Here is a 25,631-nt window from a genome sequence, read left to right on the forward strand (position 1 = left end):
CTTAGGAAAGGGCCAGTCCACTGTACCATAACATTATGACAGAGGAAAAATAAGGGATAGATGGCTACGCTAGAGGAAACCAAGTGGTCTCAGGGAGAGGGGCAGTGAACACCAGAGACCAGTGCCTTCCTAGTCCGTACTCCCTCAGCCTATATGTCCAGCTGGAATACTGACAAGTGGTGACACTTCAGTTCATATTCTGGCCTTTGCATTTAGAATCTCCTTTCAGGAATTGTGTGTTCCAGATTGCTTTGGGCAGGAACTCCCTACTCCTTTGCAGATAGTTTTCCTCCCATCCAGCTTCCTCCCTCAGTCCCAGCAACAAACTCACTTGGTCCCAGCATGCATCAGGCTCAGGAGCCTGCCAGTTCCACAGTCAGGCAGGCCAGTCCTGCAAGCCTGGCACTCAGGCCCAGGGCAGCCAAGGACCTGGCCAGTGCCTACATGCTAGGGAAGGACAAGGGAGCTCTGCATTCTTACAGTTCAGCTAATCCAAGCAGGTGCTGTGCTCTTGCCGGGAGCTCCAAGCTGACCTGTCCTCACACCACCATCATCCCATCTCCATTCCCATTCTCATCGCGTGTAATCAGCTTGTCCAAACCCATGCTGGGAGCACTCGCACGTCTCACTGGCTATTAATTAAAAAAATAAGTGGGGAACAGTTGCTGTTCATTTACTCGGCTCCCTGCTCACAGAACCGTTGCAGATACTGATGCTAATTAACAGAGGGCACGTGCGCACAGGGAAATGCACCATTTCATGAGTGGTTGATCCGTGGTGACCAGTGCTGCAGTTGGGCCCTGAGAGCCTTTTGGAAGCCATGGCAGAGTTACTGTTTATTGATGGCATTCACATAGGTTCCCAGACCAGACACCCTCCCCAGGAAGGAGGGAAGCTTGAAAATCAGTGAAGGAGAGTCAGGGAACTGAGCCTATTTTGCCCTGATCACACAGGAGTAGGAGTGTGTGTGTGTCGGGGTATTGGGGTAGGAGGGGGTTTGCTTAACCTCCAGACTAGGACCTTCACATAGATGGTGGCACCCTGCTTTCCTCGTCAGGCTGGGAATGTCTAATGACTGGCCAAGACAGGGGGACTTTGGTCCATGCCATCAGACTACATTTGGTGCATACACTGGCAGTTTAAACAGCAGACTTGTCTTTTTCATAGCTGCAAAGACAGCAGCCCAAGGTCAAGGTGCAGCCTGCAGATTTCTCCTTGCCTTGTAAGCCTGGCTTCCTTGCTGGGCTCACACTCTGGTCTTTCTCTCTCTGTGTCCTTGGTATTAATCTGTGTGGCTCCAGATTTCTTCCTTTTATAAGGCCTCCAGGCAGATGAGAAGGTGGCCTTCCCCAATGGCCTCATTTGATTTAATCGCCTCTTAAAGGCCCTGACTGTAAACAGTCACATCCTGGGACAATAGGCTTGGGGGACTCCAACACAGCCCAGGCCTCCTGACAATTTCAGATGTTACAGCATGTTCCTGGGCTGCAGTAGGGCAAGTGTGTGTTCAGTCAGAATCCAGTCTTTTACAATATCTCTCTTTCATCTGAAGGCCTTCAAGTGTGATATTTAGTAAGTTCTGAGGACACAGTTGCTGTGTACATCTGTATCTAATTTTCAGTGTTAGAGCTGAAACCCAGGACCTTATGCAGGCTAGGCAGTGCTTTACCACTGAGCCACTCCCAACCCAATCCCTATGTTTTAGTTATTACTTTAAAGTTTTTATGTTTTATTTATTACTAATATTATTAGTTTGTTTATGTTGTGTGTGTGTACACATGTGTGCCATAAAGTGTGTGTGCAGAATCAGTTCTCCCTTTCCACCATGGACTCTAGGGGTCAAACTCAGGTTGTCAAATTTGGCAGCAAGTACCTTTACCCACTGAGCCATCTTTTCAGTCCACTCCCTATGTTTTAGATAGTTTACTAATAGGAGCCCTTGCTAGCCTCTTCATAGCCACAATGGGCAGGTGCTATGATTAACTGTAGCACACAGGTGGCAACTGAGGCACCACGGGGCTGAGTGCTGTTTGAAGGCCCTGGAGGGATAGAACAATGGCAATACCAAGTTTAGGCTTGCTGCCCTTTGGTATTTTTCTCTTCAGGAAAAGTGGAGATCGAGAGTAGATGAGATTGAAGATGCCATCTATGTGACCATGGAAATCTTGTCTAACTGGGGCAATGCATCATGGGTGGGTCTCACGGAAGTCCAGTTCTTTGACCTGAACGACATAAAGCTGTATGTCTCACCTCATGATGTGGATATCCGGAACACAGTGTTGCCAGGAGAGCTGGGCTGCCTTGTCAACAGGGACTTAGTGGTAAGTGAAGGGTTCCTGGGCTTGGTGTGTTCTCTGTCCATAGTGAGGATGCAGTCTCAGATTGGGGAAGCATGCTGTCATCAACCTTAGTCATTCTCTGTGGCCAAATGAGGAGAATCCCATGGAATGATACCCTCTGAGGCCCCCAGAGTGTCTCTTCCTCAGGTCATGCCTAAATGGCTGCTCTGTGTCCACTAAACGTACTAAACATTGACCACTGGCGATCACTGAGGCCAGTGCCTTCATTTTGTAAATGAAAACAAACAAAACAAAATAAAACAAAAAACTAAGGTTTGGAGATGGGCATGCACATGACCAACGTCACAGAGGAAAGGAGTGGGACCAAGTTCATGAGCTGAAGCCTAGTCCACACTGAGCCTACACCTCCTCAGGGTGCTGCTTCTCAAGGCTATGGGTTCACACTCAATGGACGTTGAATATATTTTTTTATATAGTTAATAAAGGTTAGTTTTATAAGCAATGGTATTTTCCCTTGTTACCATCTTTTTGCTGGTTTTTGAGCCAGGCTCTCATTACATTGCCTGTGATGTCCTTGAACTCACTATAAAGCCTAGAGTAACTGTGAACTCCCAGTCCTCCTCCCTCTGCTTCCCTGGTTCTGGTGTTATAGGTACATGCTTTCTCCCATGATGTTCAAGTTAGCTGCACTGAGCAGAAGATCCAGACACATGGTTTTGCTGTGCTGTGTCTGACACCATTCTTGGTTGCCTTGGAAGAGCCTGCAGAACCAAGAGCAGAGCAGGGGATGGGGCAGGTGTCAGGTGCTCTTCTGCATCTTTTAAAGCCCTGACACATCTCTGGATGATGTCCTCCACTGTGCTGCTTGGCCATTTGTCAACTTGACACAGCTTGGATCATCTAGAAGAGGAACCTCAGTTGAGAAAGATGCCTCCATCAGATTGGCCTGTAGGCAAGTCTGTGCAGCATCTTCTTGGTCAATGGTTAATATGGGAGCGCTGAACCCTCATCTGGGCAAGTAGTCTTAGGCTGTGTAAGGAGCAGGCTGAGGAGGCCATGCTGGTAAGCAGCATTCCTCCATGGTCTCTGCTCCAGTTCCTGCCTCAAAGTTCCTGTGTTGAGTTCCTGCCCTGGCTTTCCACAAAGCTGGACTGTGATCTGGTCTTGTTAGCCAAATACACCCATTCTCCCCAAAGTTAGGTTTGTTTGGTGTTGTATCACAGTAACAGAAACCTAATTAGGCCATCCACCCAAAATCAATGTTCTTCTTTAAAGTACTGAAAAGGAACTATCAGGGCACCCCATGGGCAAGAGAAGGCACCCTTGGGTTCTCAAGGGATAGTTCTGATAATGGCTGCTGACCTTTGCTAGTGGGTAGCTTCATTGGTTTGGTTTTCTTTAAGAGCAGGGGCTGAAGTTGGGACACAGTGCAGCTGTGTCATCCTGGGCTGCTGCATAGTTCTTGATATGCTCCTTGGGCAGGCTGGATCCCCTCTTACTGGGTGACCAGAACGCCCTATTTCATATACATGATTGTGCTGGCTTGTACCAGCCATAGCCTGATATTTTGTCTCACTTGACCTCCATTTGACCTTGCCTGGACTATCCTCATTTCATCACTGAGCAAACCAGGCCTCAGGGGTTTGAGGAATCTGCCCTGAACACACAGAAGTGGCTGGCAGGGTACCACTGACAACTGAGCACAAAAATACCTTCAAAAAGAGCAGATTTGAAGAAGTTGATTCTTTATAGGGAAGTAGGGATGTGTTGGTAGATTTGGAATATCCAGACTCCAGGCAAAACCCCCTTCTTAGGTGAGGGCAACATTCAGAAGCAGGAGACCTCTGAATAGGAGGCTACATAGTGAGACCCTGTCTTAAACAACCAAATGGGCTGAGGAGATGGCTTAGGCAGTAAATGCTTGCCAAACAGACACAGGGAACCTGAATTTAGATTCCCAGTACTATGGCAAGGGCAGGGGTAGGATGGGGCCTGAGCACAGCTTGTGTCCAATGCCAGCTCTAGGGAGGCAGAGATAGGTTTGTCCTTGGAGCTCACTGGCTTGCCAGCCTGATCAAATTAGTAATCTCCAGGGTCAGCAAGATCCTGTCACAAAATATAAGGTGTACATCAAGGAAGGAAGGCATCTGGTGTTGACCTCTGCCTCTGCCCACCCCCACACATGAATGGGCACACACATAGTAGAAAGAGAATGATTCTTACAGCTTATCCTCTGACCTCCATGTACACACACAGACACACAGACACACACACACACACAGGAAAAAAGAAAAATAAAAACAACAAACAACAAAAAAGGAAAGAACAACCCTTTGTTCTGTGCCCATCCTCCATCTCGCCTCTTCTATGTCCACTCTTCTACCCCTCTGCCTTCCGTGTCTACCCTCTCCATCCCTGTGTCTACCCTCTCCATCCCTGTCTACCCTCTCCATCCCTGTCTACCCTCTCCCTTCCGTGTCTACCCTCTCCATCCCTGTGTCTACCCTCTCCCTTCCTGTGTCTACCCTCTCCATCCCTGTGTCTACCCTCTCCCTTCCGTGTCTACCCTCTCCATCCCTGTCTACCCTCTCCATCCCTGTGTCTACCCTCTCCATCCCTGTGTCTACCCTCTCCATCCCTGTGTCTACCCTCTCCATCCCTGTGTCTACCCTCTCCATCCCTGTGTCTACCCTCTCCATCCCTGTCTACCCTCTCCATCCCTGTGTCTACCCTCTCCATCCCTGTCTACCCTCTCCATCCCTGTGTCTACCCTCTCCCTTCCGTGTCTACCCTCTCCCTTCCGTGTCTACCCTCTCCCTTCCGTGTCTTCCCTCTTCATCCCTGTGTCTACCCTCTCCATCCCTGTGTCTACCTTCTCCATCCCTGTCTACCCTCTCCATCCCTGTCTACCCTCTCCATCCCTGTGTCTACCCTCTCCATCCCTGCCTACCCTCTCCGTCCCTGTGTCTTCCCTCACCATCCATGCTCCACCCCTCTGCCCTGTGTGTCTACCCTCTCCATCCCTGCCCATGTTGTGATGTCTCCACATTTATATACCCAACTCTGTGGATGCTTGATCTTTCCTACCAACGTCTCTCACCTGTGTCTTGTCCTCTCAAGGACTCCTTTGCTTACAAATGTATCTCTACCTGCTAGGCTGTCCACATCCAGTGCTTATAGCCTTTGAAATTAGGGATTTCCCAAGTCAATAGTTATTTCCAGTAAATTTATTTTTTTCATTTATATTCCACACACACACACACAAAAAAAAAAAATGTTAAGAACTAGGTAGTGCATACTTTTTTTTTTTTGGCCTGAGGGTCACTCTCTTTAGCTACTTTTGAGCTCTCCCACGAATCTTGTGTCTCTGCTTCCCAATAGGTCTGACATTGGGCCTTCTCCATATCCTTAGTCCTTCTCAGCTACTAAAGCCTGTGAAGTGGGTTTCCTTTCATAAATTCTCTTCCGTGCTCTCCACTCTCTGTAATTCAGGGCTCTCTAGGAGAACAGAACATATAGAATTTTTATTACAAAGGGATTTATTTATTAGATTGGCTTCTACAACGGGTGGGGGTGGAGGGGTTCCAGCAGTGGCCAACGGCACTAGAGAGGCAAAGACCCTCACTACTTGGTCCATGCAACTGGATACCACACAGTAGTCCCAGATGTGTACTGACAGCCTGAAGGATTTCTGGAGAGCTATAGGTCAGAAGCCTATAGGAGCTGTATTCAGTGAAGGATGGAGGCAGTTTCAGAATATACTTATTAACAAGAGCAGCAGTGAGCTAATAGAGAAAGCAAGCAGACTGGCCTTTTCCTCAGGACTCATTATGTCTGGGCCCCCACTTTGGAGGGACTTTCCCTTCAGCTAATCCTTCCGGTAAGTACCCTCACAGGGAAAACAACAACAACAACAAATAACAGTTGGCTCTTGTCACCTGGGTGACTGGGTGGATAGGGCCTACAGTACCCTGTCTGCTCCCAACTCCCTTCTCCAGTAGTCTACCTCCATCATGCCCATATCTCTGGGCACACTGATCCAGATCATCTGTATTTGGATTTCAGCCCAAGTATTACTTTCTTTCAAGACTTCCCTGTCCACGGTGTAGAGAAACCTGTCCCCCTCCTGCCCAGTCACTGTTATGTCATTGTTATGCTCCTCAGAGCATGCTTCACTAGAATAAACACTCCTGTACCTGGGCTTCTCTGCTTTCCCCATTTAACTGATAAGCGCTTGTCTGTCCTGTCCTTGGTCACACCATACCCCAATACATAAAACCACATGCTGCATACTTTTAAACTTTTTATTTGGAGGTGATTATAGACCCAGAGCAAGCTGTAAAAGTGATACGAGGGTGGGGGAGGACCATCAATAGAGAAAAATCAATGGAACCAAAGTTGGTTCTTTGAAAAGATCAACAAAACTGAAAACTTTTAGATAACTAAAGGAGGAAGCAAAGATTTCAATGACTATAAAGGGAAGGAAGGGATATCATTACTGACCTTACAGAAATAAGAGTTCTAAGACTGTATGCCAACAAATAAGATAACCTACATGAACTATATAAATGCCATGGAGAGCAAATTACCAAAACTGACCAATCCCAAGAAAAGAAAGAAAGTGAACTGATTATCAGAAACCTCACAAGGAGTGAGATGGTACCTTGGCAAATCCTGGCAGCGCTTAAAGAATGAGCCATTGAGCCTGTGACAGTCCCTTCAGTCTTATAAAATGCAGAAGAGGAGGGAGAGGGTCCCCAGGATTTCTAAAACCACATAGCTGAAACAAAGCAAAGCATCAGAACAGAGAACTACACACCTATACTCAACACGTACTTTTCGAAACTGCAAATGAAGGCCACTGTGGGACCAGTCATACCCCCAAGGATGACCAGAAGAAATGACAAGTACTGATAAAAGGCAATAGATAGCCACTGTGAGAAACAGCGTGGCAGTTCTTCAGAAAGTTATACTTGTGGGTGTATAACCAAGAGATGTGCTCATCAAAACAACAACGACAACAAAACAACCCAAAACAAAAACAAAAGCAAAAAAAAAAAAAAAAAAAAAAAAAAACCATAATGGGAACTCAACAGAAGATGGAACAACCCAAAATACAGACTGATGAACAAATAATGAAAAGGTGGTATAACCATACAATAGACTAATATCCAGCCATGGAAAGGAATGACATGTTGGTACAGGCTACAACATGCATGGATGCACCTTGAAAGCTAAGTATGAGAAGACCACATAGTGAATGATTCCATTTATAGGAAACAGCACAAGCAGATATATAGACACAGGAACAGGCCAGGCGTGGGAATGGGTGACCAGTGGGTACAGGACTCCTTCAATGGGAAGTGAAACGTCCTGGGCACAGATGTTGATGCTGGTTGTATGGTGAATGTTGTAATATGTCAGTTATATCTCAAAGAAAAAAGTACACACAGAGATGCCATTGCCCAGTTTTCCCCAAAGATAACAGTCCTGTACTTAGACAGTCCTCATATAGAGGTAGGTGTGTGTGTGTGTGTGTGTGTGTGTGTGTGTGTGTGTTTCTTTATGGAATAGCTAGCACTTGAAGATCCACCACAGCTCCATCCCCCAGGTCCATCCCTAGCACATGGAGCCACCTTCTGTTCTCATCTCTACACTCTGTTATTTCAAGAATGCTGTAAAGGAATTAGTAGTCCAACACATGTCTAGCATGTGTAAGACCCTGAATTTGATCCCCAGCACCAAGAAACAAAAACAGAAAAGCTATCCAAATGGCATGTAAACACAATACAGTTTGTACACATTCGGAGATTGGCTGGTTCCCAAGCAGAGTGCCCTTGACATCCTTCCAGAATGTTGAGTATTTTGTTATTAGTAGCTTATTCCTTTGGAAACTACTAGTTTATTAACATGGTGTAAGTTCTGAGGCAGCTGGCATTTTTCTGCCTATGCTTGGATCTGTGTTAATCAGTGCTGGGACAGAAAAAGCACCTTTGGTTTTGTAGCTAGTCGCCACATAGATTTTCTGGGCCTCCATGCATGTAGCCCAAGCTGGAGAGGGGTATTGAGGGCCCTAGAAGCAGCCTTCAGCCCATGCTGGTGTGGAGGTCAGGGTGTCCTGTGGTTAGAATCTTTCTGAGATAAGTCCACACTGGCTCCCTGTTTCCCTGGTGGTCTTATACTCCAGGTCCCCACAGGAATGGCTAGCTTACTTACATATCCTTCATAAGCAGTCTGCCTCCCCTCTCTGCCTTGGTTTCTAACACTGTCTACTACTTGCCCAGGGTTTTTTTTTTTGCCTCAGGGTCTGCTACTAGAAGAATGAGTTGAAGTAGAACTTATCCATGCTCCGTTTGGTCCCATAAATGTTTATGATAATCACTGAGACCAAACCCTCACTCCACCACATGGGCTGTAAAAATCCTAAGGCAGATCAGAGGCCAAGTTGTACCTTTGTCTTCCATCCACAAGGAGGCCCAGCAGTCCACTCACCCTAGGGTTCCAGAGAGCCTCCCACCACACTTTAGCAGCAGCGGGAGACTGCATGATCCTTGTCCTGCCCCTTCCTGTTTGCCGTGATGGCCTGGCACTGCAGTGTATCCGGGATGTGCTGGTCAGTTCCTGGCTTCCCACCAGGTTCTCACACAGGAACTGTCTGAACAGGAACACCAGAGGGCCTGGCTACTAATGAGCCCCGTGAGTTATCCTAGGTTAATGCACTCGGGTTTCAAATGACACAGTGCCCCTTAGTTCTCCTGCCATTCCTCCTGCTGACAGAAATGAGAAAGGAAATCAATTCCTGTCCCTTCTCTGCCATTGTCAGGCCACCACAGAGGAGAATCCAGAAACCAGGCTGTGAGGGGTAAGCTGTCCCGTTTTTCAGTTCTGGCAATGAATTGGTGCTTCTTACTTTCCCTTTCCAACATTTGAAGCAAACAGATGACTTTTTAACTATATTCAAGGTGGTCTCTCCTGTAAAAACTGCAACCCTAACACATATGCTAGGAGACCCATGTCACTCGGTCACTAGGTCAGCCCCGGGGATTCAGGAAGGAGTGAGACTAGGGATTCCTCTCATAGAGCTGAACTGCTGCCACAGGACAGAGACAGTCCACACTCACCTCTGGTTCTGCAGGAAGCCAGAGCTGCCAGGAGGAGAGGCAGCATCACAGGAGGACAGGGATGAGGAACCACGTGATACATGTTGAACTTCCCAGGGTGAAAGGGCATGAAGCCTGGTGGGGGTGGGGGCAGAGACCTACCCACATCCAGGCAGTGCCCAGCCAGCTGCTAGTAGTGTGTATTTGGGAGCAGCACTGGCTCGGTTTTGTTTTTGTTTTTGTTTTTTATTTTAATCACATTCTTTGTATGTGTAGATCAGAGAATTAATTCTTAAGAGTTGGTTGTCTCCTTCCATCTGTGGGTCCCAGGAATCAGACTGAGGTTGTTAGCCTTGGCACCAAGTGTCTACCTACTGAGTCCAGCTGCAGCTTTCATCCCCACAGAATGCAGAAATATCATAGGAGGTGACTAGAACAGAAAGTCCCTGATTTGGCTTTACCCACCTACCACCATAGCTGTTCCCTCAGGATATAGCACTAGTGAGGACACAGATTCAAGCAGGCACCTGGCTCTGGTGCCCTCTGACTTCAAGGGCAATCCTGGCAACACCCTGGCTTCCACCTGCCTCAAGAAGGAAATGCAAGCAGGAACCCCTGAATTTGGAAACCGTGAAAGGAGCAGCCAGCTCCATGCTATGGCCCTGTTCCAGCACAAAGCTCCAAAATTTCTTTTTCTCTGCTCTTCTCAAATTTGAAAAATTCTACAGGGTTTGACAAAAGAAAATCAGAGGCTCTGCTTGCCAGGTTAATCAAACCGTGCCAGCAGAGGCTTTCTCTAGGCCTCCTGGCATCCCTCCCCACCCCCAGTGCCCTCCTCAAAGCCCATTAAGCTGATTAAAATAAAGCCCACTGCATTTTGAGTTCCATCTGGCTGGCAGCTTTTTGTAGGGACATGGCTATTTGCGCTATGAAGCGCAACGGGAGAGGGGCAAGAGCAGAGGGCAGCACTCACTGTGGAAATAAGGTGGCCCAGCCCAGCCCTTGCATGTCTGCTGATTTTAATTAGCCAGAGTCACTGGCCATTTGCCCTGGAGACAGGCAGAATTTTCCCTTACAGTTCCCATGTTTTGGCCTTTCAGAGCAAGAAGGACCCCCCTGTGTGGACCTGCCCCTTTTACCCTCCACTTCAGCTCTATTTTATTATTCACAACATGCGACAGCTTCATGACTTCGGACTGGCCAAGATCAAGGTTCGGAATTACTGGACAGCAGATGGGGTAAGTGGCGTGCCCTGCCTCTTCACAGCTCACTTGGTGGTGCACACCCTTAGTAGTGTACCACTGGCCTGCTTCCTGAGTCCAGCCAGAGCCTCCCTGAGAGCACCCAGGAGCAGACCTTACAGCTCCTAAGGTTTAGTAAGTGATGCTCTATCACGTCAGTCTGTGAAGAAGAGCCTACATACTCAGACTACCCATTCAGCCACAGCGGCTAGGTGAGCTAGGTGCATGAACCAAGCTTGGAGAGCTTTTGGAGAGCTTGCTAGAAAGCAGGCCTTTTTTTTTTTTTTTTTTTTTTTTTTTTTTGAGACAGGATTTCTCTCTTTATGTAACCCTGGCTTTCCCAGAACTCTGTAGACCAGACTGAGCTCAGACTCATAGACATCCACCTGCCTCTGCCTCCTGAGTGCTAGACTAAAGTAGTGTACTACCATGAATGGCAGAAAGTAGGTTCTTATTTGGTAGCTTGGTAGGTGGCTCAGGGATTCTGTGTGTCAGACCAGGCTCTCAGGGTTACGGAGCTAACTCTCCATCGCTAGCTTTCACCGAGGCTGTGGGCCCATCTGGTCCCAGAGTGCTTTCTCTGCCCACTCCACTGTCCTGCCCTCATCCTCATCCTCCCTTCTCCAGCCTGTTCTTCATGAGTTGATTTCTTTAGTGAGTTGATTTCTTTAGTTCTTTACTCATATGGACACACCAGGCGCTGTCTGTCTTTTGATATGTTCTGAGGAGACTAACAAAAAAGGTACAAACTGCCCTGGAGGCCACCTTGCTGAGATGCTGATAGACAAGATGTAGACAAATCATGTAATGTGCTGAAGCCCTGAGCAAGGTGAAGCAAGCACGGTACATCTCATGTGGAGATGCCAGGGAACCCCACAGGCACGAGTGCATGAGAAGGGGGGCAGGGCCACTGTCATTCTGCCTTCCTCAGTAGACGTGGGGTCAAGAATGGCCAAGAATGGCCATGCCTCGTGTAAGACATGAGGGACAGTAGCACAGGAGAGATGGTGAGTGAGACCTGACTCCAGCCTCCATCTTGCTAGAACTAGGGAACTGTGGGGTCTGTGGCCATCTATAAACCTATAGCCAGAGGGGAGGCACGGGCTCTGTGAATGGCCAAATGCAGGAGACCCAGGCCATGGCACTTGTAACCATTCCCCTGAGCTTGGGAACTGCTGTGGGATGATTTTGTTTGCTTGCTCCTTCCTTTGCTTCTTTACTTATTGAGACAGGGCCTTATTATGTAGTTCAGGCTGGCCTAGAATTTTCCCTGTAGCCAAATCTGCCCTTGAACTCTTAATCCTCCTGCCTTAGCCCTCCAGCCTGTCTCCAGCAGCTCCTAGGGAGGCCCTGTCACCCTCTCCTGCTGCTTCAAAGCCTTTGACCCATAGGATCAAGGTCAAGCTGCTGGTGTGACAACTGAGCCTCCTAATGCTCTTGTGCCAGTCTCTGCTGTCCCCATCAGTGCCTCCCCTCTCTCATGCCAGCCTCCTCTGAGTGCTGGCTGCTGTGGCCACACCCTTGTCCCTGCCCTCCTCCCGGTGATGTTTGTCCTTCAGATTCCTCAGGTGATGCTTTCTCCAGGGATAGGCCCCTGCCCTTGAGCCACTTCTAGGCTTCGTGGACCTTCTCTATCCTCCCCTGTAGGTTGTGGGCTCCAAGACAGTAGGGCCAGAGGTCTCTACCACTCATCTATTCCAAGGAGATGAGCAGGTGATAGATGGGTGGACAAAAGAACCAGTGGGTGAGTTCGTATTCCTGTAGTCCTCCAGCAACTGAGTGCTGAGTGCTGCCCTTTCTTACACCCAGGGGAGACTGCCCGAGGACAAAGCTGACACTCCCCCAGAAGAGCCCTTAGCACCTTCTCCCTCTCCTCTGCCCTCCTCCTTCCTTCCCACCCCACCCTTGTTCTTCTCTCTAGTTCTTCCCATAACCACCATCCACCAACTGCTAGGCACCACAGGCCTGAGACCCACGAGGTGGACACAGTCCCTATGGCTCTACTCATGAGCCCTTTTGCCCAGACCAGCATCAGAAAACTCCCCTTGGTTGCTGCTTTTCTTTGTTAATAAATTCCTAAAGTTTAGACTTGAGAAAAACAAGTATCTGGAATATGTAAGAAAGGTCCCAAGGACCCATGACCTGTGACTTCCCTTCCTCCCTGGACATCTCTCAAGTGCTCAGAGTCCCCCACCCTGCTGTTCAGGATCCCAGGCTGGCTGGGGCTTCCCTGCAAGTGCTCCCCACACCTTATTCTAGAATGGGAAATGAGATGCTGTGGCCTGCCCAAGTCCATGCCTCGTGGACAGCATGGTCACTACACATGAATCTTGGGCACATTTTACACACTGGATCACAATGCTGAGAAGCTGTGTGCCTCAGCCAAGACAGGCCCTTATTTACCTGTACTCAGCCTTCTAGGGACATGCAGAATACAGAAAGGGCTCAGGGCCCTCTGAGTCAGGGGAGCGTCGGAGGTGTACTGTGGGCAGGGAAGTGGGGGTTCTGGCACCACGGTGGAGCATGGAGTGGCACTGCAGAACACTGCTTACACGGCACACAACCATCTGTTGCCAGAACTTACCAGGGGCAGAAAAACACAAACAAATGCAGCTGTGGCATGGGCGATTTAATATTCTCCAGAGAACTCCATTGCTGTGTGTTTTGGAGGAGATAAAATGAGAGTTTATAGGGAATACAGCTTGGCCCGCAGACATGACTTGTTAATGCAATGTTTTGTGTATAGGAGTTGGAGGAAGGAAAGCTAAGTGGGAGAGCAAGGTTTACTTGGATTGGAAGAGAGTCCTAGAGTAAGGGGGTTCATTTTGATTGGAATGAGCTGTTTGTTACATGCTCAGGTTAACATTTCCAGCTACTCTCCCTTTTGTGTGAGCTGCCCTGAGAAGAGAGACTTGGTAAGGAAAGTAAGAACAAGAGGCCACACTTGACAGCACACAGAGGACAGCACAGCCATGTCTGCTGTGACAGCTGTCGTTGGTCCACTACTCCAGGAGTCAGGCCTGTGAGAGGCACACATGTGTGAGAATGAGTAACTACATGTGGGACGGAGCTTACTGATCTCCACCACTTTGTGTTATAAACATTGTTCCCTGAACGTACATAGGTGCTCAGGTGAGCCCTGGGCTTCCTACCTCCGTACAGATACCAGCCTTAGAATCACTGGAATGTTCTAAGCAGGAGACAGTGTGACAAAAGGGTCTAAAAGACCACCATAGCTGCTGTCTGCGGGATGCTGAGGGTAGATACACCATACTTGGGTGTACCTGGTTTCTTGCATGATAACAGATACATTGGCATCTGTTTTTCTGGAAGGAATTCAAATAGTGCCAATGAGGAGACTGTTGAGTGTTGACCCAAGAGCATCCCCACCCTGCCACTCCTGTTCTATCACAGAGCATTTCAGTGTGAGTCCTAGCCATGGCCCTTTTCATTCATGGACACTTCACTGCCTCTGGATACTCAAGTGTGTGTTTTTTATAAGCCCAATGTCCAACATCATAGGGCCTGACAGTAGTTTTTGTTTTGCTTTAATGACCATTCCATATTTAAACAACCCAAATTGTCTAAAAAAAAAAAAATTTTTTTTTTTAACATTTGGTTTGGATTCTGATCACAGCAAACATTTATTCATCTGAGGCAAGTGACCTGGTGGCATTAAGCAAAGTACTTGGTGGACAGGAGACTGATCATTACCATAAGGCTGAGATGTTGACCTTAGAGGCTAGGCCTAGGCCAGGATTCCCTGGCAGGGCAGGTACAAACTCAGGATAGCTGAGGCCCCATACTCTTAGCCAAAAGCAGGATATGCTAGGCAGGACAGCTGTGTGACAGGACAGCTGTGTGACAGGACAGCTGTGTGACAGGACAGCTGTGTGACAGGACAGCTGTGTGACAGGACAGCTGTGTGACAGGACAGCTGTGTGACAGCTGTGTGGAGGGACAGCTGTATGACGGGACAGCTGTGTGACGGGACAGCTGTGTGACAGGACAGATGTGTGACAGGACAGCTGTGTGACAGGACAGCTGTGTGACAGGACAGCTGTATGACGGGACAGCTGCGTGGCAGGACAGCTGTATGACAGGACAGCTGTGTGACAGTTGTGTGGAGGGACAGCTGTGTGACAGGACAGCTGTATGACAGGACAGCTGTATGACAGTTGTGTGGAGGGACAGCTGTATGACAGGACAGCTGTGTGACAGGACAGCTGTATGACAGGACAGCTGTGTGACAGGGCAGCTATATGACAGGACAGTTGTGTGACAGGACAGCTGTGTGGAGGGACAGCTGTGTGACAGGACAGCTGTGTGACAGGACAGCTGTATGACAGGACAGCTGTGTGACAGCTGTGTGGAGGGACAGCTGTATGACAGGACAGCTGTGTGACAGGACAGCTGTGTGACAGGACAGCTGTATGACAGGACAGCTGTATGACAGGATAGCTGTGTGACGGGACAGCTGTGTGGAGGGACAGCTGTGTGACAGGACAGCTGTGTGACAGGACAGCTGTGTGGAGGGACAGCTGCGTGACGGGACAGCTGCGTGACAGGACAGCTGTGTGGAGGGACAGCTGCATGGCAGGACAGCTGTGTGGAGGGACAGCTGCATGGCAGGACAGCTGTGTGGCAGGGTGAATCAGTGTCTGAGTCTGTGGCTGGTGATTTTCAGGAGCAGGGCTATAATGTCTGCTGGGACTGTCTTCTCAGGAAAGCTAATGGTGACCAACTGCCTAGCTGGCTGCCCATGGGGCTGGATCCACACTGTCCATATAAAGAGAAGATAGGGGAGGGGCAACCAAGGAGCACTCTAATGGGGAGCCACCAGGAGGATGGAAAAGGGACTCATGAAAGGTCCTTCTCTTAAGTTCAGGGCAGTCCCATGCTATGGCATTTGCTCATTAGTTCCCTAGAGCCATTACTGACCCAGGCCTGAGTCCACCCAGTTGCTTTCTTTCCTACCCCTTTTCCCCTGAGTGCTCTATATCCCAGCTCTATACCCTGATCCAAGCCTGCCTGCCCAACAACCACAGCATCTTGACCTCCCCCATCCTGTCCTGCCCCAGTCCCTTTGTCCCTCTGGTCAACTCAGCTGCAGTCCTACCATTTATTTCCAAAGCTTGCCTCCTTTTTCATCAGCTTCTTCCTCTCCTATCTGCCACCCTACTCACTGTCTCCCTGTCTCTTGAGAAAAGTAAGTGTCCTCATGACGAAGATATATTGCTTTGGTCATCCTCCTCAAGGGACATGTGAGAGAGCATTGAGTTACCCTTCCTGACAGAGACAGAGCTATGGCAGCTCATACATAGGAACTTGAAGGAAGGAGCAAATGTAAGCCTCAGGACAGAGGCCACATGCCCTGGTAGGCCAGGCATACACAGATGGTTAGCAGAGGGGCAGGAAGCCAAATAGCAAGTCTGAGAGCCCAGAGCAAAGTCTGAGAGCCCAGAGCAAAGCCAGCAGCAACTGGCATCAAGCAGACATAGGAAAGTCAGAAGGGCTAGGGCCTTCCTGGAATAGGCTGTGCTGAGCCTGCCTGAAACCTGACAGGCCACTCTGTAGACACAGCAGCTTGCTTTCCAGAGTCTCCAAAGCCTGGTACAACCAAGTAGAAGCAGCAATATAGGAAGCAGACCCCCCACATCCCCTCCAAGAGTCCCAGGGCTTCTAGTTGCTTCCTCCTTTAGAACCTTCTTTGGGTGCAGATTGGGAAGACACTGGCTCACATTCTCTATACAGTGGGTCTGGTGAATGGATACCTTCATGTTGGCACAAATGAAATCTACTGTAGCTGAGTGACCACCCAAGGCATGGTTTGCTTTCCTAGACCTGTCATGATGTTTGGATTCAGCCAACGCTATACTCAGGTGCTTTGCTGCATAGGCTGGCCATGATGCTGAAGCTGGTAGTCACCTCTGGAGATAGTGACTTTAGAGCTCTGCACCCCTCAGCTCTGCCTCAGAGAAGCCGCATGACCACTCCCCTTTGCTGAGTAGTAGGTGTGTTCATTGGAAGGGGCAGGGCATTGATCCATGCCAGGCTAGGGAGGTAAGTGAACTTGGCAAGCTAATTCAGTTACCTAGGTTGCAGTGATACTTATGATGTGCTAAGCATGAATTATCTCAATGTGTCTGGTTCTTAAGAACTGGAAAGAAAGAGCATAAAGGGAAAATGAGAGCAGGGAAAGGGACCATGTAGCAGCCATGGGACTTCAGAGTGTCACTTGAGCCAGCACAAGTACCACCACATCTCTCATTAAACAAAGAAGGGAAGCAGGAGAATTGTACTTGCACGCAAGTGCACACTCACAGATGGTTCTAGGTGACGTAGTCGGAAGGATGGGATTTCTGAACATACTGGATCCTGGGTAAAGAAGAAAGAGCCTCGGTTGATGCACTGGTAACGGGACATGAGGCAGAGACTAGGTCTTACAGAAGGAAAATATTTTCCCCAGGTCTATAAAGGCATCCTTCTAGAGCTTTGCTGAGGGAATGCCGAGGGGTGCCCACCTGCAAGCCCCTAGCCCTAAGGCTCTGGTACAGGTGTGGATCCCCATATAGCTTCCTAGTACAACCCTTGAGGTCTGATGATGTTTATATGGCCACCTACATAACAACAGCCTGGCCTACCTGCAGGTTCCCATCCCAGAATTCAACCAGTAGCATAAAAATATGCAGTAAAAAAAAAAAAAAAATCTCTACTGAACATATTTTTCTTTCTTCCCTAAACAATGTAGTGTAACAATTTCCATAGCACTTACATTGTATTAGGCTTTATAAGTCACTTCGACATGGTTTGAAGAAAGCAGGAAGGTGTACATAGGTTATATGCAAATTTGTGATGTTTAAATACACAGGACTGCAGCATGAGACAATGCTGGTATCTACAGGGACCCTGCAATAAATCCCCCACAGATGCTGAGTGGTGGCTGTAGGTAGAACAAAATCTGGAAGGATGTGTGTACACACACACACCCACTGCAAGGTGCCAAGACCATTACCTCTAGGGAGCGGGAGGTGGTATGTGGGACTTAATTAGGAAACGTGGGGGGGGGGCAAATTTCCACCCACACAGGTAGTTCAGTCTGTGCTACCCATAGCCATAACTGAGCTCTATCTAGACACAAAGGGAGGAAGGAGAGTTCGGATGCCTTCTTGCAGGGTGTTCAGGACTGTGAGACAGTGCAAATGTTAGTTTTTTGTTCCCTACCAAGATATTCCATACCAAATCTACCCATAGGCACAGTAGTGTATGCTGGAAACATGTGAAATGCAAGCTGCAGGTCAGGCAGGAGCCTCTCATTCCCAGTGGCCATGACCAGCTCATGAACACCGCCTGCCCCCCAGAGCTCACTCTTTCTTTACCTCTCTTATATCTCTTACCTGCCTTCCTCTGCCACAGCCAAAATTCTTTAGGGAATTCTGAACAGTGGACATCTACAGTCAGGTAGGGCCCTCAAATGTTTGTGTAAGACCTGGTTTAGGGGCCAGACATCCCATTAGAAAAGCTAGGTTGCCTATCCACCACTGTCTGGATGGGAAGCCCATCTATACCCTACCACCTCTTTAAATATGTGTTTCTGCCTCACCATATGTTTCCATGGTGTTAATTTTCAGGACTGCTCATTGAAAGCTGCCCATGCCATCCTCCTGCATGAGCTGTATTCTGATTAATTCATAGCACACACTTGCTCTGTGCCTTCACTAAACAGAGCACACATCCATATAAACATGTAAAAGCGTACTCTGAACATCGACTTTTCTGACAGCCAGCAAATAGTAGCCTGCCACCCTGCAATTGGATGATTGAAGCTGAGTTCCTGTGGTAGGATACAGGTTTGATGGCTCTTCTGCATGGTTCTGCAAATGGGTCCGTGGTGATCCAGGAATTTAGTTACAGTGTGCAGATTTAGCTTTCAGGGAGGCTAAGGCATGAAGAATGGGGGTAGGTGGGTAGTTCTGGGGCCACAGTGCCCACACTGGGCCAAACACAGATCAGAAGTCAAAGCTGGGCAAGAGCAGCCTATGAGGAAGAGCCACAGGCTGCTGCTCTCTTTATTCCTCTCTGGTCTTAGGAGAATGTCCAAGCTAGTCATGTGTCAGTTCCCTCATGATGGCAGGGATCCTAACATGTCCTATATCCTTGGGCAATTGTGGAGGACCTCTGCTGACTTATTCACTTTGGTTAGGAAAGACAAGTTAGCAGCCAAGCTGGCATGGAGGTGTATAGGTCTGTAGTCCCAGCACTTGAAATGCTAGATCTCACACCTGGAACCCTGTCTGAAATAAAAAAAGCCCCCTTAGTCAGCTATGGTAGAGCATGCTTTTAATCCCTCACTGGGGAGGCAGAGGCAGACAGATCTCCATAAACTTGAGGTTGCCCAGAGGCAGACAGATCTCTATAAGCTTCACTGGTCTACATAGAGAGTAGATCGATAGTAACCAAGGCTACATACCTTCTCTCCAAACAAACAAAACAAAAGAAAACCTGCTCCTAAGACCCCCAGAAATGCTGATGAGAGAATTTCAGAGACAGAGGGAACTCAAGAGCATCAGAGTATAGAGGGGATTGGGTGGGGGTGTTCGTTAGAGCCTGATGTGGGCTGTGGCAGCAAGGATCCCTGTATGAGACCTGGGACTATAAGGGGCATTGGGGTTGACAGCATGGACACTCGTTGTGTTAGGCAGGAGGTTGCTGAACTCTGGCTGCAGTTGTTTTAAGTGAGTCTGACTGCTATGTGGGAAGTGAAGTGTGTGTGCTGGGTGACAGTGCAGAGTAGGAGCAGAGAGACCAATTAGTGGATTCGGGTGTCTCTGGAGAGATGGCAGTGGCCTGCACTGGGGCAGCAGTGTCTGTGGAAGATGAAGTCACATTGGAGAGAAGAGAAACAGGCCCTCCTGACAGGTGGCATGTGGCAGGGGCAGGAACAAGGTCATAGAGGGGCTGCCTAGGATTTGGGAAGCTGACTGAGTAGGGGAGAGGGTTGGCTTGGGGGAAGTAAAGTAGAAGTCTGTTGGAACTGTAACTCCAGCACCTTAAGAAGCCAGGGCAGACAGAATCCATGTTCAAGGCTAGCCTATGTGTTTTGTAGGTTTGTTATTGGTTTTGTTTTTTAAAGTATTTGATGGATCTGAGGCACATAACAGTTTGATATTCCCAAGAGGAGAGTGGTGGGAGGGAAACCCATCCTGTAGGGCCCAATGGAAAGGTTAGGACTAGAGAGTCAGGGGATGGGCACCCTCGAACCAAATGTACCATGAGAGTACAGAAAGCTAGTCTTGAACCTAGGGCATCCTAGTCTCTAAGGCCCAGCTGAACTGGTGGGGATTGCAGAAGTGGATACAAGCCAAGGAAGCTAGACAGGGGAGTAGCCAGCTAGGCCGAAGCCAAATAACACAGGCACATCACTGGAAGCCCAGCCAAGGGGACCATGAAGGAGGAATAGCTGCCTGTTTGTTCCACTGAGCCAACCATGACAGGAGAGCACGAGATCCCATGACTTTGGATGTAACCACTGTCATAGCTGAGAGAAGGGCTCTGCTGTGATCACCCAGACAGCAGGGGTAAACCATTGTTCTGGCTGTGGGTGCCTTAGCACAGTGGATTCTAGATAAGCCTGATGTGTAGCCAGAGTGACTGATTCACTGTAGGGGTAACAGCAACTTGTGGGGCACCTCTGAAGACTAGAACACTCAGCAATTGAAAGGAAGAAAACCATAGTCTCTCACAGTCTGGATGCATCTCATAGGAATTATGCTAAGTGAAAGAAGCCAGATAGAAAGGAGTGCACACTGCAAGCAAGCTATATGTCAAAATTCTAGAAAATCTGAGTGTCAGTTTATAAAACGGGGCCTGTTTAGGTGGCTCGCTGGGTAAAAACACTTGCTGTCGAGCCAGATGGCCTGAGTTCCATTCCTAGATACACATGGTGGAAGGAGAGAACTTTCTTCCCCAAGTTGTCCTCTGACAACAAATATGCGCGCACACATGCGTGCGCGTGAGCACACACACACACACACACACACACACACACACACACACACACACACACACATACGGGTGCATGCCTGTAGTGATGGTGAGCAGGTGAGTGGGATTTTAAAATGTGAAAAGAAACTTGGGGTGATGGGAGTCTTTTATCCTAAGTGGAGATTGTTCCAGGGAAACGTACGTGTTAAGACTTACCAAGTAGCTGTAAAGAGGTGTTTACTGTCTGATGTATGCATTATATTCCTTGATAAAGCCTGGCAAGAGTTCTACCACAGTAGAACTCCCACAGGTGGGAAAGTAACCAGTAGCTGGAGGAGGGGAGTTCTTATTCTAAGCATGAATAGATAAGCATCAGATACATGCATGACACAAGGCCATGCGTTTGGGTTATGAGGGAAAAGGGACCTTTCTTTAAAGGTCACTATATGTCATGCTGGCCTGCATTCTCCATACTCTTGTGCAAATTTGGTAGTAGCGCAAAGATTCCCTAGAAACTGACACTGCATTGTCAAGACTGTGGCCTTGGCACCTGCTCCACAACCTCAGGGTCTTTCCCTGACTGCAACTGCAGCTGAAGTTAGTGGGTCCCTGGCATGCTGGCATTGCTGCACCTGAGCTGCTTGCTGGGCTGTCTGCTGAGGAAACATGCCCAGCTTGTGATGATTGCCCAGGGGCCACCTGAGCAAACAGTGCACAAATGGACTAACTTCTGTCTTTGGGAAACATTTCCAAGGTACGTGCCATGCATTTGTTAGAGTCTCAGCAGGATGGAACCCCAACTTCCTCCAGCAATGATGAGCTCAGACACTCTGGGGGCTTCTTCCTACCCTGTCTTACTTTCCCTATCTCTGTCTACAGCAAGTCCTTGTCTCAGGCTCTGCTTTCAAGATACACAGTATGAGACACACCAGGAATCCTCCCAGGAGATAGCGTTGGACATGCACACCAGGTCTCCTTGACACAGAAGCCTCAGAAACCACACTTCATTTTAGTTTACTTAAAATACACGTTTATTTTTGTGTGCACAAATGTATGTGGGTCTTTCATTTTGGAGTTTTTGTTTGTCTGTTCTGTGGGTTTTTTTTTTGTTTTGTTTTGTTTTGTTTTGTTTTTTGTTTTGCTTGTTTTTGAGACAGAATCTTACTTTGTAGTTCATGCTGGCCTCAAACTCACTATGTCCAGGGACCTGGAAAGTGCCAGGATGACAGGCATACACCGCTACACCTGGCTGGAGCCAATCTTTAAAGAATGCTGCTATAGGCTGTGAAAAGCCGTGAAGGGTGTCACAAGGGAATGACGGGGCATCTCTGCTCCTGTAGGAGATGAACTCTGGTGGCAATGTGAATCAGGATGAAGCAGCAAGAGACCAGGAAGCAGTGAGACCAATTAGTGGGCCATTACCAGGGTCCTGACGGGGGCCATGAAAGCCAAGGCAGCACTGAGGCTGCCTCTTTGAGAAAAGTTCTTTGATTCCTAGAGTATGCACAGCTTTGCAGGGAGAGGAGGGGGGAGTTCATTTCACAGCTGCTGGCTCGGCTCTAGAGTGCTCACATTTCTGGCACTTTACATTTCTGTTGGGGGCATCTTTACTTGCACAATCTGACACATCAGCCTGATGACACACATTTTCCTTTTGTTCCATTTTGTGCATTCAGGATCTTGATGTTGGTGCCAAGAACGTGAAAGTCTATGTCAACAAAAGCCTCATCTTTGATGGCGTGTTAGATAAAGGAGGAGGCAAAGCCCCTTTTGATTGTATCATCCCTGTTGACCTTCAGAGCCAGAAGAATGAGAGCCTAGACAAGGCCCTGAGTGCTGGCTGGGAAGAAAGCAAAGGTGCCCTTAAGATGGCTGGCATGAATGGGGATGAGGAGTTTGGGCACAGCTGCTCACAGCCAGCTGAAGCCTTGGTGGATATGACAGTTTCCTCACAAGGAGATTTCTATGGTGAAAAGGTGAATTCTACTCATTGCCGAAAGGACAGTTTGTCCAAGTTACAGGAAGATGTAAGACAATTGACAGCCCCTGCCTCAATGGGTGATGGACCCAGTGTCCCTTCTTCTTCCTCCCCTGGGAAATGTCCTCCTCTAGAAGAGGAACCCTCTTTGATCCAACAGCTGGAAAACCTCAAAGGCAAGAGAATCCCAGAACCTGCTGGGAAAACCCCACACTGGTTACAGCCTTCTCTAGCAGGGATGGACAAGAAACAGGCAGGCAGGAAGCCCAAACCCCTGTGGCTCAGTCCTGAAAAGGATCTGGAACAGAAGAGCAGGCTTCCAGTAGATGATGTCATTGGTGAAACTCCTGGAGAGGTAGAGGCCAGGGAAAAAGGCCCTCGGCGTGAGCAAGGGAAGACTAGCAGCTGGAATGTCATCACTGAAGATAGACCCCAGAGGGTGTCCTCCAAAGCCTGTGGCGATGACTTAGACATCTTCAGCCAGCCTCCTAACAGGGATCGGCCTGCTAGTGGGAGGAGGGCCCTGAAGAAGGATGCAAGTGGTAGCCATGGTGATGACCAGCCAGCCAGCAAAGGTAAGTTTCAGGAAGCCTCACTCGGCATGAAGCCATTTGCTTTCCTAGACTCTGGTTGCCTTATCTATAAACCAAGAAGGATTTTTTCTCAAGTAGGAGTCACAAGTCCACTGTCTGAGCCAGAGAGGTGATACAAAGAGGGGTAACTGGTTACTCTGCATGTTGAACTCCTAGATGTGATTGCCACTGGCACCAGGATCTGTCTCTTGGCCCATTTTTATTACCATACATGGTTTTCCAACTTGAACTTCATTCTGCACCTTTGATAAAGCTGTTTGCAGGCTGTCTTCTGTCTGAGCTTCAGTGTCTTCATCTATAAGGTGGGATTGACACCTTTGTTAGAGATGTGAGGAACAAACAAGACAGTGGCTTCAGTGAAGCAGCAGAGCCTGGCACTTGGTTAGTGTCTAACAGGTCATGAGTGAGGCATCAGCTTGGGTTGCATACTACCCCCTCCCCCCACACACACACCTATTCCTACAAAGCATCCCCTCCCTCAGCTGTAATGGATACGAGCTGCACCACAGAGATTGTGGATGGCCACCTGAGATTGGTGATTGGTGGGCTGTGTCAGGCAGAGAAGCATGTCCCAGCAGACGGTCACTGCTTCTGCTCCCCTTCCCCAGCCTGTGTCACCTGTACTCTGATTCTGCCTCTTGTTGGTGTGGCCACAGGAATCCATGCTTGTCCTTAGTGAATCGTCTCCATGCACTGTATCAGTGAGTGTCTGCCTGGTTCCTCATGTGTCACATCAGATGCACAGCAAATCCCTCAGACTCTGAGGGCTAACCCACATAATCACTGGCTGCCCTCTGGATCTTTGCTGCTGCAGTCAATGAGGAACTGGGAAACACCCAGGGGAATCGAAGGGCAAGGGAAAAGAAGAACGACAGTAAGTCCATATTCTGATCAAGCTGCCAAATTTTATTTTCTCAGGGAGGACCATAGGCAGGATGTGAGCTGGGGTTTGCAAGTGGGCAGGATGAAAGGGTCAGTAGAAGGAATGCCCTGAATTAATCTTTAACCGGCTGTAAAACTGCAGCAGGAGAATATCCTGAGCTATTCTTTAACTGGCTGTAAAACCACAAGCCTGTATCTAGGAATGCTCTGCTGAACATTCTGCTTACTTCTTAAGAGGCAGTAATTTTCTATCTCAGAGGCCTGAGGTTGTGAGGATGGTGATGATCCCCAATATAGACTCTGAGAATGAGTAGAGCTCAGGAATCCTCAAAAGGGCATGGTAGGACCAAGCCTGGAACCTCTACATGCAGTGCACTGAGGCAGGAGTATCACCAGCTCTAGATTGACCTCTGCTACACAGAAAGAAAAACATTAAAATGGGCAGGGGTGTGGGACTGGGGGTGGCTGCAAAGTACTTGAAGATCTGAGTCGGTCCCCCAAATCCTCCTAGTCCCAGCTCTAGGGAGGCAGAGGCAGAGGCAGTAGGGATTCCTTGTTAGCCAACCAGTCTAACCAAATAATGATATCCAGGCTAGTGAGAGACTGTGTCTCAGTGGAGGTGGATATCCCTTGAAGGTGATGACCAAGGGTTCTCTTCCAGCCTCCACAGGCATGCAAATCTATGTATACATGCACCCACAATTACACCACACACACACACACACACACACACACACACACACACACACACACACACACACACCAGAAAACAGACAGAAAGAGAAGTTTTCTGAGTATGAAAGCCTGCCTCAGGTGACATGCTGTGGTGCAGGACAGTGGTGACAAGCAGCTTCAGGGCTTGGGTCTGTGTGCCGCTCTTTGCCAAGGTCTGGTCTAACCTTAATGATTCTGAACCCATCTTATAGATTAAAAAGTGAAGTTTAAGTAACTTTCCTGGGTTTTCCTTTCCCACAGCCAGTGGGGCTAGTATAGAATTTGAACCATAGTGAATCAGCCCTACCATCCATGCTTGGAGCCAGTACTCTTGGGGCTGATTAGCATAGCTGCCAGCGCTCACTGAATGGTCAGCCAGGCTCTAAACAGACAAGGAACCGCAGGGAGTTCTTGGTGACAGGCAACAGTCCAGCTGTCCAAGTTCATAGGCCTCGATCTCACTTAGTTTCTTGCCAGGCATTTCCCTGCTTGGCTCAGTGACACATTAAGAACTGAGCTCTTGAGATTTAATACTTGTTAGCTGGTTTTGCTAATGAGGAAAGTTGTTTAGAAATTGTGTTATTACCCATCACTCCAGTGCCAAAGCCCATGCCTGGGCCTCTATGAAGCAACTGGCTGAGTCCACCAAGATGCTAGTGGAGTGAGTAAGCTCACAGTGGCTGCAGAGCTCTGTCCTCACCATGGTGAGTCTGTGGCTTCAGTGTGGCTCAGCAAGGAATCAGATTTTACTGTAATGCCATGAACATTCTGGAAGTGGGGTTCCTTGACCACAGGTAGATGAGGTCTCATCACCCTCCACTCTGAGCAGTGGAGAACTC

General features: G+C 48.5%; 1 protein-coding gene across 3 annotated transcripts in view; it reads left to right on the forward strand.

The window, feature by feature from the left end:
• Katnip (katanin interacting protein) overlaps nt 1-25,631 on the forward strand; it is a 165,695-nt gene that overhangs the window by 113,081 nt on the left and 26,983 nt on the right. For all 3 annotated transcript variants that reach the window (XM_051192908.1, XM_051192909.1, XM_051192910.1), the window contains 3 exons: nt 2,106-2,321; nt 10,501-10,638; nt 22,302-23,178. In XM_051192908.1, the coding sequence (XP_051048865.1) occupies nt 2,106-2,321; nt 10,501-10,638; nt 22,302-23,178 (1,231 nt within the window). The remainder of the gene's footprint in view (nt 1-2,105; nt 2,322-10,500; nt 10,639-22,301; nt 23,179-25,631) is intronic.

Source organism: Phodopus roborovskii, unplaced genomic scaffold (assembly GCF_943737965.1).
Source record: "Phodopus roborovskii unplaced genomic scaffold, PHOROB, whole genome shotgun sequence".
Classification (NCBI taxonomy): Eukaryota; Metazoa; Chordata; class Mammalia; order Rodentia; family Cricetidae; genus Phodopus; species Phodopus roborovskii.